General features: G+C 36.3%; 1 protein-coding gene across 3 annotated transcripts; it reads right to left on the reverse strand.

Annotated features, from left to right (window-relative positions):
• Positions 1-743: 743 nt before the first annotated feature.
• LOC102705063 (phospholipid-transporting ATPase 2-like) lies at positions 744-14,563 on the reverse strand. Of its 3 annotated transcripts, XM_006652128.3 has the most exons (25): positions 14,295-14,559; positions 13,656-13,839; positions 12,546-12,759; positions 11,840-11,956; positions 10,889-10,981; positions 10,638-10,812; positions 10,330-10,496; positions 9,809-9,913; positions 8,955-9,052; positions 8,710-8,852; positions 8,142-8,238; positions 7,360-7,469; positions 7,085-7,249; positions 6,334-6,488; positions 6,117-6,197; positions 5,892-6,012; positions 4,882-4,985; positions 4,245-4,376; positions 3,650-3,803; positions 2,868-2,985; positions 2,554-2,727; positions 2,389-2,440; positions 1,714-1,841; positions 1,493-1,643; positions 744-1,385 (listed from the first exon to the last, which is right to left on the reverse strand). In XM_006652128.3, the coding sequence occupies exons 2-25, from the start codon at positions 13,775-13,777 to the stop codon at positions 1,140-1,142; spliced, it is 3,222 nt and encodes a 1,073-aa protein (XP_006652191.1). In that variant the 5' UTR covers positions 13,778-13,839; positions 14,295-14,559; the 3' UTR covers positions 744-1,139. The 3 variants fall into 3 exon arrangements, with proteins under 3 accessions (XP_006652191.1, XP_015692046.1, XP_015692047.1); XM_015836560.2 differs by lacking the exon at positions 10,889-10,981; XM_015836561.2 differs by lacking the exons at positions 744-1,385; positions 1,493-1,643 and having other exon boundaries at positions 1,803-1,841; positions 2,554-2,615; positions 14,295-14,563.
• Positions 14,564-15,246: the final 683 nt, after the last annotated feature.

A 15,246-nucleotide genomic window follows, 5' to 3' on the forward strand; every position in this document is an offset into this window, starting at 1 on the left:
AGGTGTTTCAGAGGAGAGAACAAACCCTAAATCAAATGGTAACAAAAATCATAGATGAGATCAGAACCGGGGAGGCCTGCGGGGCAAAACACCTTGCGAGAATACGAACTTAGAACACTGGGCAAGTATAGCGTGTCTGCAGGCTTATGTTAAATCTTGTACAAATCTCCTGCTTTTCTTCTTAATATATAGCACCAGCTCCTGCTGGCTTTGGTTTAAAAAAAAAAGAAAAGAGAGCTTTAACAATAAGTGGTTACAAAATATTAATAAAAAATATATATAATTATAATATAAATAAAAAATATATATAATATATAATATAAATATTCTGTTAGAGTGATAAGTGATATGAAGAGAATCTCTTTTATATAACCATCCAAATAGCAATATGAATAATCAAATTTACATGAGCTACTCGAAATGATCTAAGATACTCTAAACAAGAACAAATTTGGATAACTTTTTGAGCACATGAATTTGGACAACATGAAACACATGGTTCTTTATTATAGATTTTCTTTTAGACGCCCCAAATTCTAGACAATATGTTTCATACAAAATTTAACCAACTTACTTTATAGGAGTTAATTCATTTGTTTATCCTACTCCTTCCGCGTTCCAATATAAGTACATTTCTAACACAATAGAGGTAAATTAGTTATAAAAAGAAATGTCATAAATAAGAAGATTGTATAAAGTAAGATAACGGTAAAATGGATAGTGATTTAGATATAAGATGACTGATATAACAACCGGTACTCAAAAAATATACTTATTACGAGACAGTGGGAGTATTAAATATCATCAAAAAACAGATACTCCATCATTTTTGGAGAGCCATAATGTTGGTTTATTTCCTTTTTATGATAATGTGTGTTTTGCATTGGAAAGGACAAGACTATACTTCTCTGTGCTACAACAACAAAAGATATACATCTGGGACACTTGGAACACATGGGTTTTCTTCGAGTTCCAGACATCCCCGTCAGGTGTTGTACCATCTGTACAATGAAACTGTGAAGCTTTTCTGTCTGTGCAATTTTGTGTGATTAGCAAGTCTATTGCTGTTAGACTTCGAGCGTACATGTTCAGCGCTGTTTCATTGGCTACATAGCTCATGCACTTGGTAAGAGATACAGTTAGTGCAAAGCTACAGAATCTGAAAGCAGAGGCTGATAGTTAGCATCCCTGTTGCGACGCAAATCGGTCAGTAAATGAGTGAGATAACTCCCAGCAGACTTGATCCGTGACTCCAGATTTCTGTTAGTTTGGACATGTCTGCTGCTTTGCTCGATTTGCTGAAGTATGTTGATGGCATTAGGTCGGAACACGTTTCTGAAGTATCTCAAAGCCAACACTGGGCCCATTGCTACCGCAACAATCAGCTGCAGAAAGATGATTTCAACATGTGGTGGGAGGAAGCATAAGGTTAGGCTGCAGTCATAAAATTATGGTTTACGACGATCGCATCGTAAAAGAAGGGTAGACTTACAGCCATGGTTATCCAGTATGAAGGTTGGCTACACAGGCGGAACATTATTGTATACATTTGAAGTGTTGGTACCGTGCTGACTATTAAATTGATCATGTAGAAGGCAACGAAATTTCCCCATATGAGAATGATTTGCGGATAAGTGAATGAGCTGAGGAAGCAAAAGATAATGTCAGTGATTCCCGATTCAATCCACATGAAGGGTGCGAGCGAAAACTTACTTCGTGTCCAGGGTCACAACAAAAGCCTGCAACCAAATGCATCCAGATAGTGCAACCATGGAGAGTTCCTCCATCTCACTTTTCTCGTCAGCATATGCACCGATTGTAGTCAAGAATACAACAAGTGCCTGAAATTGCAAGACATTAGAATCTTGTGGAAGATTAAATTTCAAATGCATCTAGAGGGTTTAGTGGTGGAAGCTATCATCCATGGCTAATCTATGTGCCCAACAAATATGTAAATTCACATGCATTTGGCCCAAGAATCAAGATTCACAAAGTGAGGCATTTCTTATACTGATGAAGCAAATGGTATGAATACATCACTGACATGAAAATATATATCAGAAAGTGAAAAGCGTAGATTCCACCACCAGGTTGGCATCAGTTAAAATGCTTACCCTTCACACTTGTACGTTGTAATACATTGACTATTTATTTATATCGCATACGCTGCAATTGTGCAGCATACAAACATGCATGTATGTCACTTAATGCATCTCATGCCTACTGAGTTTCATGCACTATCCACTTCACCTAGAATCCTAACCTGACGAGGAAATGTAAGCTAACTGTTGACATGATGTCTGTGTTGTCCACAAAAATTGCAGTAATAGAACAGGAATCTGAGAAACTTCAACATATGTAAAACATGAAAAAATAATACTATCTTACATGGTAAACCGATCGTCCAAACCATCCAGCAAATGTACTGGGGTTCAAAAGCCTGTCAAGATATGGAAACTGCTTATATCATAGACCAAAGCAAACCAGCTTTATAGCATGTTTTGCGAAGTCATCCATGAATAAAAAGTAAAGAAAGGAAATAATCAATTTAACCTTCCAGACTGAGAATAGAGTAAAATCTGGGGATATTGCAGTACTGTTGCTTCAGAGATATCCTTGTCAAAAATTAAAGTCATTACTGGAAGACTTGTGTAGAAAACATTATAGGCCATCAGACTAATTGAGTTGAACAAACTAGTTCCAGAGAGTCCTGATAAAAACGAGAAACTAAAAGAGTAGTACCAGATCAGCATTGGCAGGTGGTGGTGGCCAGGAAAATACATGGGAAAAGCATAATAGTTGAAGAAGCTCATTAGTAGCTAAAGATACTGCTGATCTAAATAGGATTGGAATCAAGAGAGACTCACAGAATCTGTATAAAACATATCAAAAGTGACTTGTAGAAGGAGTACTGCGAAATAAATGCTGTCCGATTGTATGAATATCGACCATGGACAAGTATCAACCTTTTGAGAAACTTGAACTCTGAAAAACAATGAGAAAGCACATTCATAGTGCGATGGTTTTTTGGAGCATATAAAGAATGAGCAAAACTAAGTCTAGCTACACTGGTTTTAAAGATTGGCTGTTACTGCATGTTTCAACAAATGTCACCCCCACCTCCCCCCTCCAGCCCACCCAAAAATATCCAATACATCAATGTTTTAGCAGATGTTTTTCATTACTAATCCAAATTCATTTCCAAGTTGCTAGTGGCAACAACTGATGAATACTAGGGCCAACATAAAATGCACCACACTCGGCTGCTGTTTTGAACACGGAGTATTTGCATTCTCCTACAGGAATTGACCTGTTTCCAATAAAATTCCTACACTACAATGCTGACCGAAGTCCTTGTCTGGGAGCAAAAATCCTGGCTAAGTCATGAGCTACCAAACAAGGCTTAAAAACAATTTTATAAACCCTGGCCAGTGGCCACACATGAATCAGCTACCAGGAGTACAAACCATTACGATTAACCACATTAATTCCAAAAACAAATAAGACACTATGTGCTGCATATACCTTCAAAAATTTTAGATAATAATAGACCTTACAGTTACAGATCAATAAGGCTAACACCGCACAATATGCAAACTATAACGTTGACTACAAAATAGGAACTTCAAAATTAACAAAATATGCTTACTTCCAATGCTATAATCAGCAGCTCGTGCAGCTTGTAGTCCTTCCTTACCACTAATCCCTACTCCAATGTTTGCCTCTTGAATCATTCTTACATCATTACCACCATCACCAATTGCTAGAGTTAGGTAACCAACAGACTTCAAAAGCCCAACAAGCTGCACAAATGCAAATAATGTTATTTATTTTAATTGATAAAAAGATATATAGCAAATGCACGAGTTCTGAATTAATGATTTAGGTATAATCACAATAGCCACATCAAAAGAAACAGTCAAGAGGCCTTTTCCTACCCTCCAGAAAACATATTGAGTGGCATATACAACTGAATCTAATTACATCCCTGACATATTTTCAGTCAAGAGGCCTTTCAATGTTATAGTATGTAATCTCTTGCAGATTTGAATTACCCTTAAATATATCATGTGAGTCTCACTCATTTCTTAGTTGTACTAAATTAAGGAGATAATGAGGAAGACATAATAATGTTGGGCCAACACAAGGAAGTATGACTTAAAAATTATACACATACATTTAATTATATTAAGGTAAAATTCACATGACAAGAAGGCGGGTGACAGTAACAGCAAGAATAAAACCTGTGCTTTCTGCAAAGGTGTCATTCGGCAGCATATTGCTGTTCTTGACAACATTGCCAGCTTAGTAAAGGACTCCTTGGAATGCTTCAGAATTATTTCAAGTGCCCTTCCATCCACAACAAATGCACAATCCTGTATAATCAAATTTATCAATAGACAATCCAACTCAGCCTAAACAAGGAGTTAGTCTTCAAAATTATTAAAAAAATAACTACATGAGATTATTTTTCATGGCAAATATACTGATGTCATTTTCACATATCAAATCTTAATATCTTTTGTGTATACAGTGAGTTGAGATTTCAACATCTGACTACACATTCTACATGTAAAAGATCTAAAAAAAGAATGGAGGGAGTATTAACGAAAAGAAGCACATGATTACAAGAATGAAGAAAGGAAAGAATGTACAAACAGGAAAGATAGAAAGATAAGGATAGAGAAAAATATGTTCAGATAGCTCAAACAGAACATATAAAAAGGAGAATATTTTCACTATACAGTGATTAAGGAAAAATACATTCCAGGAAAAACAATTCGTTATTTCCTGATACTAAAGATGTATAATAAAAACAAGTCCATGGAAGAATAATGCTATGCACTGAAACTTAATAAATACTTGACTAAGGTGTAACACCTTTGTTACCGTCATAGACTTCATTGCTGATAATGCCTTCTCTAAGCTTCTTAATACATCATCTTCAGTTTTTCCATCGATAGACAACAATTGACCATTCGGCTCTGAAGTGAAAAAAGATTGAAGTGATGATTCTCTCACATTAAAATGTGTGATTCCCCACATGGCACAAAACAAGATATGTTTATTTATACTGTCGTTCTAGTTTTAACACAAATGTTTATTAGATGAGACCTGCTTATAGCACAGAGTTCTATGTGTGACCCTATAACAAAATATTGAATATAATAGCACTTTCCAACAAAATATAATAGACTTCATTGCTGATAATGCCTTCTCTAAGCTTCTTAATACATCATCTTCAGTTTTTCCATCGATAGACAACAATTGACCATTTGGCTCTGAAGTGAAAAAAAATTTGAAGTGATGATTCTCTCACATTAAAATGTGTGATTCCCCACATGGCACAAAACAGGATATGTTTATTATTACTGTCGTTCTAGTTTTAACACAAATGTTTATTAGATGAGACCTGCTTATAGCACAGACTTCTATGTGTGACCCTATAACAAAATATTGAATATAATAGCACTTTCCAACTTGTCAATTTTTCTTAGTTATTTTGACATATCTGAGCTCAACATTAGATCAACTCCCAGCAAGTATCCTCTAGATGTAACCCAAGATATTTGCACTTGGGCACCACAGAGTAGAAATGAAAATCATTTGATACTAAAAGGATATTAAGATAATGGACTAAGTGATTAAATAACAAATTTGTATTCACCCCTGCATGAAGCTCCAATGCTTGAACAGGTGAATACAGAACTAAAACATAATAACCTAAACAACAAAAGCATCATTCAAAACAAATGATGGAAGGATGGAAGCAAAGTAAGAAATCAGTCGTCCTGTCACAGAATATTGCATTTCAAATTTCCAATGGACAAGTAGCCTAAACAGCATGCCCAATTTTAACACGTCACAAATTTCTAATGATACTGCAGTACCTGGTGCTATGAGGTTACAAAGAAGTCCAATCTGAATTGCTGTGTTTTGCTTATCACCAGTTAGCATCCACACATTGATTCCCGCACTCTTTAGCAATTTAATGGTTTCTGGTACACCATCCTGCCAGCCACAAGAATCTATAAGAGGTGCACGAACAAAATGATAACATTTGCAACAGGTAATTCCACTGATTCTAAGAAAATGGAATAACAGGTCATCTATACCTGGAGACGATCTTCTATGGCAGTAACACCAAGAATGTGAAGATCTTGCTCTAAACTGTTACATACTTGGGCAATTTTAAACTACATATGATGGACAATTCAAATATTTAGCTAAGAATACAGTAGTAAGAGTTGATAAGATAACAATGTGAACAACAGAGGATAAAGAAAATAGTAAAACCAGAAATAACAGCCAAGGTCAGGCTTAACAACTTACCTCCCTGTTCTCCAAGGAGCAGCTAGCGTCTTGAAATGTTTTGGACCAATCTTTATATTCATATTCTTCTAACTCACGCCATCCCAAACATAATGTTCGCAAGCCCAACTGAGAATACATTTCTACTACCTCAAGGTAGGTTCTAATTTGCTGCCCTGTGAGATATCGAAAGATCTAACTAAATTGGCAGCACATTTTTAATTTCATTAGTACTGATCATTCTTATACTTGAAATCTAATGAGTGATGGTACATTACATAAATGACTGCCCCAAAAAAAATGGAACTTTTCGATTTAGTTTGACGCCCAAATTAAAAAAGTTGGCAACATTGCCCCTAGTCAAGATATGCATTAGATATTCCATGTTTGTTAACAGAATTGATCCACAAAAGGTGCCTTACATCCCAGGATCATTTGTCCTGTATGGACTATAATTTTTATAGTATCAGTAGAACTTTTAGGTCATTACTAATGAGATGATTTTTTTCTTGAGAGCGACATTTGTTTGACAAATTTGATCCAGCAGTATCAAAACAAGGAAATAGTTACATTTTTCTTGAGGTATCTTTATCTACTAGAAGACAAGTTTGGAGTTACAACAAGCATTATTACCCTTACCTTGTGATAACTAAATTGAAAAGGGCACCTAAGAATGTATTTAAATTCAAGCAAAATGGACTAGGTGCAATATTGAGGAGTACATGTATAATAGCACAAATACACAATGTGTTTTCCCTGCTGTACCATGTACCTCGATGAGAACGAGGAAGAATAGCTTCATCAGCTCCTTTGGAAAGAAGAAGGATCTTCCCACTTTGTACATCCTTTACCACAATAGACATCCTTTTGCGATCAGAAGTAAACTCCAAAATATCCAACAAATCGTAATGATACTTAGTATCGTTGAAAGAAATATCTGCAGAAACATGTAGAACTAGTGAGATGCAAACAAAAGTCAGCATGAAGATAAGTAAACGAAGCCTAATTAGGGTAAACATCATCTTAGTCTAACAAACATATACAAACCAGCAGTGCTGCTGTCTTTATTCATAAGCACCATATTCAGTTTTGATGCAGCAGTGACTAAAGCTTCCTCATCTTGTGATTGTGCTTTGTATGTGATGGTACCATCATTGCTGAAATTATGGAAGTTATAAGAAACAAGAAAACAGCAGCCATTCTCAAAGCACGGTATTAGAAATGAAGAAGGCCACGTTCGGCGGGCAAGATAAGTTATCTTATCTTTCTTGTTTTCCGCGCGCACGTTTCTCAAACTGCTAAACGGTGTATTTTTTGCAAAAATTTTCTATAGAAAAGTTGATTTAAAAATCATATTAGTCTATTTCATATTTTTTTAATAATTAATAATTAATTAATTATGTACTAATCTATTGCTACGTTTTCCGCGCCGGATAAGTTAACTTATCCACTAACATAACGAACGCGGCCGAAGTGGCTGTTTGGATCCAGGGACTTTTTTGTAGTCCCTTGTCACATCAGATGTTTAGACGTTAATTAGGAGTATTAAATATAGACTGATAACAAAACTAATTGCATAAATAAAGGCTATTTCATAGACAAATTTTTTAAGCCTAATTAATCCACGATTAGCAAATATTTACTGTAGCATCACATTCGCTAATCATGGACTAATTAGGCTCAATAGTTTCGTCTCGCGAAATAGTCCAGAGTATGGGGTGGGTTTTATTAATAGTCTATATTTAATACTTCTAATAAGGGTCCAAACATTCGATGTGACAGGGACTAAAAAAAGTTGGAGGGAAACAAACAGGGTCAAAGTCACTTGCCATTTTATAGGAATAACTGTATTGCAAAGAGCCATCACCATGAGGAATTTGATAACATCAGGATCACTACTTGAAACAGCATCTAGAAGCCTGCCATCTAATTAGCGAGGAAGAAACCATTTGTCAGAGACCAAAACACAATTATTCTTCAATTCATGTGACAAATTATTGACAGATAAATGATATTTATCAATATTTATAATATAATCGAACTGATCCATGAAAATATTTCTAGTGCAGTTCCTACAACTTAGAAAGAGGTCTCATGAGGTATAATATGAAAGATTAAAGGTTGCTCAAGTTTATGATGTATTTTGAGGACTTTACAAATGGAGAGCACCTACATTGCTACTTGCAAATTCATATTTAAATGCAGCACTAAGTCCACTAAGTCCATAGAAAAAAAAATCAAGAAACATAATTTGCATTATAGCCTGATATATTTCACATGCTACTGAAGTCAGACGGTTCAAGACCAGATGTGCAAACAAGTAACATGTATCACACTAAGTCCATAGAAAAGAGCATAAAAATTTCTCATGCTAGCTGGACATAACAAGTGGATAACCTTTTAAAGCATCACCATTGTTTTCCCCATAAAGAGTATCACTTATGCAACATCTTCTGAAAATCATTCTATTTTCTGTCAGCGTTCCAGTTTTGTCACTCAAAATGTACTCAACCTGTCCAAGGTCCTCACTGATAGCTGTGCTGAAAGAGAAACTAATGTAAGATGTAAAAATAAAAAGAATAAAAAAACTAGGTTGGATGAAAAATCCAGATTCACACATATGGATACAATATGCCACATACTTAGCTGAATGAGCAGGCGTACATGTTTCTGGATCAAACATTTGTTCATCCCAGTCAATGAACTTTGCATATACACCTTTAGCCAGATCAAGAGTTACCTACAATCAGTTCATAAAGAAAATTTTGAAAATTTCATGGATATCAGAAAATACTATCAACAAGATAACCGAACACCATTTGGAGCTGTTAAAGTGATAAAATAGTTTGATTTCACTCTGTTCTAACGTGGTACACATGGATAAATGGAGATAGCTTGGTATTATTCAAATCCAAGGATTAGACAGGGGAATAATAAAAATTGGACTATTGTTCAGTGTAGACATTCTGGCACGCATCATCCATATGATGCATTGGCAAGTGGGTGAAGATGTGACAAAAAAATTTTAAGCACCTTAAACTAATGATTAACAATAATCACTTCACAGTGATCATCATATAGTTAGTGAATATCTACATCAGTGCATAATACGCACAAAATCATGCCATCTCAATAGCTTGCTGATTTCTCCAGGCTGTAAGCATGTGAGATTTTCCAAACAAGGCTTCACGGCAAGCACAGAGCAAGATGTGGCTATACAGAGTTTAAGGGTTGGACATCTGGGACCTGAACTCTTTCACAGCTCTAGTCTAGAGGAGCAGGTCCCCAAAGCCAAAGACCTCAATGAAGTACTGGAGTTGCGCTAGGTAGATGATTATGTTAACCTCAGTCTGTTAGCTATATATGTTCAATCACATATTACAAACAGGGACTTCTACAGAAATATGTAGGTAATATTATTCTCTTTGTCATGCACTTGTCATATCATTATCTGTAAATTTGCAGGAAACACAAGCGAAACAAATTACAAACATACCTTTACTGAAATGGGAATCATTATTGAACATAGTAGCTCAAAGCGCAGTGGTATAATCAAGAAATCATACCATGGTCCTTCTGCAGGATACATTAGATACCATTGCTACACAAAGAAAAAAAAAAATAATCAGCTCAAGAACAAAGATAACATACCATTACAATATTGCATACAATGATACAATTCCTAACACTTCAACATTTTAAAATATAGGAGGTTGATTATTTTTTTTTCAATATTGCATACAACCCCCTGAAGTATGGAGGTTGGTTCACTTAACCCCCTGAAGTATGCAAGCGGGCATTCTACCACCTAAGTTCAGGGGGGTAGAATAGCCAGTTTCATACTTCAGGGGGTTAATTGGACCAACCCCAATACTTTAGGGGTATAGTAGACTTTGTCCTAAAATATAACAGAAGAGCCTTCAAGAAGCTACAAAACAAGAAGATAATATGAATGAAAGTAATAGTGATTTTTCCACTCCAGTAAACTGCTTATCCAAATTCAGGAAGAATTATCACCTTAAGACCCTGGTTCTCCTTCCAGATATTGCCAGCAAAACCCAGAATAAGAACAACAACAATTTGGAACACAAATATTGCAACAGTGAGTTTATCTATCATGGCATCAGCAGCAGTGAGCTTGGGCTCTGCAGTTCCCCTACTCATTCCGGATTTTGTTTCATTGCCTGGAGAATAATTTAGGAGGTAAACCATGTGTCACGTAGTATCTTCTTTACATAATGCTAAAACATATATTTTAGAGAAAGAAGTCATCAATTGTCTAGATAAAAGCATGGTATCATCAAGTTCTCGACTTCTAGTTATACCTGTGTAAACTGCAACGCCACATGCCCATTCTGTGTACCTTAAGTAACATGATTGAAGGAGAGTATTATTGATAGTTAAAGGACATTTCTCATTATCAATGACAGGAGGAAACAAGCACATGTTAGCATCAAATCTTGTTATGTCATTATCAGGGTTGGGGCACTCAACTACACCCTGCCAATTCAGAGAGGTGGTACAATCAGAAAGGCGTGAGAGAAAACGATGAATTAAAAATACAACAAAGATTCACCTTGACATTGCATAATTGATCTGATGGAAGGTTAGCACAGATAGAAGCAACAACTCTTGTTTTCAAGTCAGTTTCACCATCTAAAGCAGCAGTCTGGAGTAAAATATTGGAACAATAATTTGGCATTATCTTTATTTACAGCAGCCAGAGAAAATTTTATATGATCTGATAGCATTAGGTAGAACTAAGGATCCAAAAAAACACGCTGTTCATGACTTCATGTAAACTAACAAAAATCCACCACCTAAGTCAAGCAGGTGTGATCAAGGATTAAAATAAATGCAAATTAGTTCATTTATGCCAAGTTTCTCATGTACTAAAGAGTGGCAAGTGACAACACCCAAGAATTTTGCAGACAGTACATGTTTTCTGGGTTTGAGAAATTAGCATGATTTGTTGTTGAATGGTGTGACCAAAATATTAAATATACTAAGGTACTTGTAAAATATTGCTATAATGACTCCAGAAGAAATGTCGTCTGTTAATGAATGCATTCACATATAGAAGAAAATAGAAGTGCTTCTAAGAACCACAATATAGCCAAAAACTATTACAAGAATCATGAAGGTTAATTTATTCTAAGATATCGCACAGTATTAGGTCCCTAAAATTGCAGAACTGCACCAACTCACAGAGCAGTGAACATGTACAAAATAAAATCTCAGGTCTGTGATCTACTCCAGCTGCTGTTAGCACATCAGATCATTTTGCCTGTTATTGTAGACTACAGAATATGCCCCCATGTAAGGTCAGTATACGTAAAGTCTATATTCCACCATTTCTGATGTATTGCCATGTACAAGCATTGCAAATGAATCAAATGCACTAACAACGTGGGCTACGGCCATCCCAGTTCCCAGATGCTACCGTTATGCATCCCCTATAGGTCCAGTAAATAAACATTGGAAGAATATAAGTTACTTACTGCTAGTTGTGAACAACTTCATTTACCTCAACATAACAGATGCCCTGAGGATCAGAACTTCCTATAAGAACAAGATCACAAGGTATCTCCTCATTCTGATGAAGCCACACTATATTTCCAACATGTATATCTTGTGCTTGGATCTAAAAGATTGTAGATGTCGGATTATTAGACAATCAAATATTCAGTGTGTATCATGTATATTAAAACTCCTTACTGCTTACATGTTCAGTGTTTCTTAGTATCAATGACTCCTAGAGTCCTAGGTTTAATTACAATTTACAAGTCTTGATACTGCTTGGTACATAAAATTACACTCTCAAACGAGTTTTGCTTCCACAACCTCCAGAGAGCACAAAATTAAACAATGACATTCATGAGTTTCATTATCTTCCATGATATTTGTAATGCAACAATGAACAGTAACTAACATGTAGGATTTCCATCTTATCAATTTTACTATAACAACATCAAAAACATAAGCAAATAAGGAGTTATAGAATTTTTCTTTTCTTGTAGATCAATTACAAATTTACAATGCCTTTAGGCAATCTGAATAATGATGCAGAAGCAGATCTCACAAAGACAAGAGAAAACACATGGCTGACAAAATGACATTCCAGCAATGATTTAGCATAATGGATTCAGTGATGCAAACTTGCAATAGATTAGAGTTTTAAACTCTTTTTCCAATACAGTAACAAAAAGAAAATATCAGTGGAGAAAACAAACCTGTCTATGGCTGCCATCCTTTATCACCCACACTTCCCTTTCATTCGCTTTCTTGTCTGAAAGATATCTATTGTAATCATCCCAAGCCTCTTTTGAAGCAGAAACTATGAAGATGATGGCTAGTGGGCCCCATGTAGTTGCAGGACTAACAGGTGTGATACTTGACCACAACTGAAGGCAGGCAATTAGAAGAAAGTACTGATTCATGAAACGCCTGAATGTATAAAAGAAATAGATTACATGTGAAAATCAATATCTCTATGACATGCGTGAAGAAACATGGTTTAACATAGATACACCAATGGAATCACAGTTAATTAAACAAAACATAAACACTAAGGCCTTCCGGATATTTTGACAAAATGCTGAAGAAGAGCTAGCCAGCTGGGTCTCATGCTGCAGAGCAGTGATCTATAGTAAGAAGGTGATGAACTGCTAGGGAGGTAGGACATATTATGGTTAGTATGCTCACATACCTATGGACATACTCACATTTATATTGATAATCACCCTAACTAAATAAGCTGTTATTTCCATTTCCAGATAAACAAATTGCATGCACTACAACAGAGAGTAGCCTGGTTTGCCTCCCATCTTAAATATTACCACTGTTTCACATTATAAGATGTTCTAAGCCTCCTAGATTCATATGGATGCTAATGAATCTGAACACATATATAAAGCATATTGATTGATCCATGGATGAACCTATGTATGGCCAAAACATCTTATAATATAGAACAGAGAGGGAGTAATAAAGGCATACAATTTAGCAATAGCAGTGTGCAGGATGAACAATCATAAGCTGGCAGCATAGGCTTCACAAAAACACAGAAAAAAGCACAATCTTAAACTCCATTGGTTTTTTCTTTATCTACCGCATTAAGCAACGTGGCACTAACAAACAGATGTTACAGCAAGTTAACCCAGAAAAGAATACAAGTGTAACTTGCAATAAACTAAGAAAAAGTGTCACAGCTTTACGGACAAGCATACAGTTTGTGAAATAAAATGGCTACCCCATACAGCAGGGTAGCAAAACTATAGTATCTCCTTTTTGCCAAGAACAAGGAATGTATTTATAAGTCATCACATGAAATAAGTCCAAACCTGAATTGCTCCCATAAGTTCTTAGGGAGAAAATTCCATAGAGTATATTTGGTATTGGATATTCTATTGTCACAGTAGGAATCCTGGCGCGCCTCATCATTGATATAGACAAATCTTTTCATTTTGGCAAAGATATCACTTCCATGCCATTTGATTACTCCAATGGAAAGAGACAGTCAAAGATCTGAACACAAAAGACATGATAATTATACTAAGTACCACATTAAAAGAACAAATAACACTAGCAAACATTTCGAGTTTTTCTAGTTTCCTGTTGATCATGTTCTTTTGATGCATGTTCCTATTACTGTAAAATCTGAAGTTCAGATATTATTGCGCAATCTAATATGTATGCATGTAAGAATACAAAATACATGAATGTTACTCCAACAAACAAATGTGAAACAGGTACTCCTAGCTGCTAAGGAGAACAAAGTTATATATAGATACTCTTGTAATAAAAAGGAACTATTCATAAATGCAGTGCATAGCTAAAACTGCAAAGTCGTGGCCACCTGAACAAATGCTACTAAAAATACGCTCTAAGCTATACAATGGCTATAGGAATTGTTAGGAATGGGAACCCCCAAGCTCCCCCCACACCGATGAACGGAAATCGAATCGGCAAGAGAACCGCACCCCTCTTCCATTGCCTGGAGACGGCGGCGGTGGCCGGCGGGGTCCTCGTCAATCCGGGGCAACGGGAAGCGTGTTCCAGAAGGAATCGGGAGGTCCGCCCTCTCTCTCTCTCTCTTTCGGGTAGGTTGAATTGAACAGAGCGGTGCGAGCCGGCAGCGGGGTGGGGGTTGGGGGGGGGGATGAGGGCACGCGGCTAGCAGCGTACCGGGGAGCGCCTCGCCGGCAGCGAGAGCGGCGGCGGCGCGCGCGCGAGGAGCCCGGAGACGGAGGCGTCGGGTCCAAAGCGAATGGGGGTGTGTGTGGGGTTGCGTGGGGGTGGGTCTCGCCTTGCGGCCCGACCCGTTCCACCCGTCGATTCAACCGGTGGAACCGTCGGATCATCGGTAGAACAGTTGATTTTTATTATTTATTAATATACAATTTATTTTATATTATTTTTAATATACAACTATTACAAATTATAAATTAGTAAAATATGCATATATCTATTATTACATAACCACAGCATCAAAAGAAATAATTATAGTACGGTAATTAAAAAATTAATAATGCAATCCTGCTATAGGATAAATTAGAAAACCGGTCTGTTCAATAAAATCGCTCAGTTCAAAAAAACGTCAGTTTACGTGGTTTTTTACCGGTTGGGTGGTTTTTGAGCATAACGTATTGGTTCGGTTTTTTCGGTTGAACCACCGATTCGGTCTAGTTTTATTACCATGCTTGTGGTCATGGCAAGACGCCGCTGTCTGCCCTGGGTATGAGAATCACGTCTAAAATTTATAGGTGTTTCGTTACTTAATTAAAAGTACTTCTTTAACAATTGAAATGATGAAACGTAATTAAACTATTTAAGACATTTTTTCCTTAATGGTATGAAAAAATAGTTTGTAAGGATGAAACATTGATCTTCAATATTTTACCACTAATAGAAAATGTTTCAACCAGAGTATCA

Source organism: Oryza brachyantha, chromosome 4 (genome assembly GCF_000231095.2).
Source record: "Oryza brachyantha chromosome 4, ObraRS2, whole genome shotgun sequence".
Lineage (NCBI taxonomy): Eukaryota > Viridiplantae > Streptophyta > Magnoliopsida > Poales > Poaceae > Oryza > Oryza brachyantha.

What these genes read in the sequence shown, in the direction of transcription:
- LOC102705063 (XM_006652128.3), bottom strand. Translation starts at nt 13,777, where the DNA reads ATGAAAAGATTTGTCTATATCAATGATGAGGCGCGCCAGGATTCCTAC. An exon ending in TCTTCCTCGTTCTCATCGAG is followed by an intron (nt 6,489 to 7,084) that starts GTACATGGTACA and finishes GATATCTCACAG; the next exon opens with GGCAGCAAATTAGAACCTAC. An exon ending in TGCTGATTATAGCATTGGAA is followed by an intron (nt 2,986 to 3,649) that starts GTAAGCATATTT and finishes ATTGTTTTTCAG; the next exon opens with AGTTCAAGTTTCTCAAAAGG.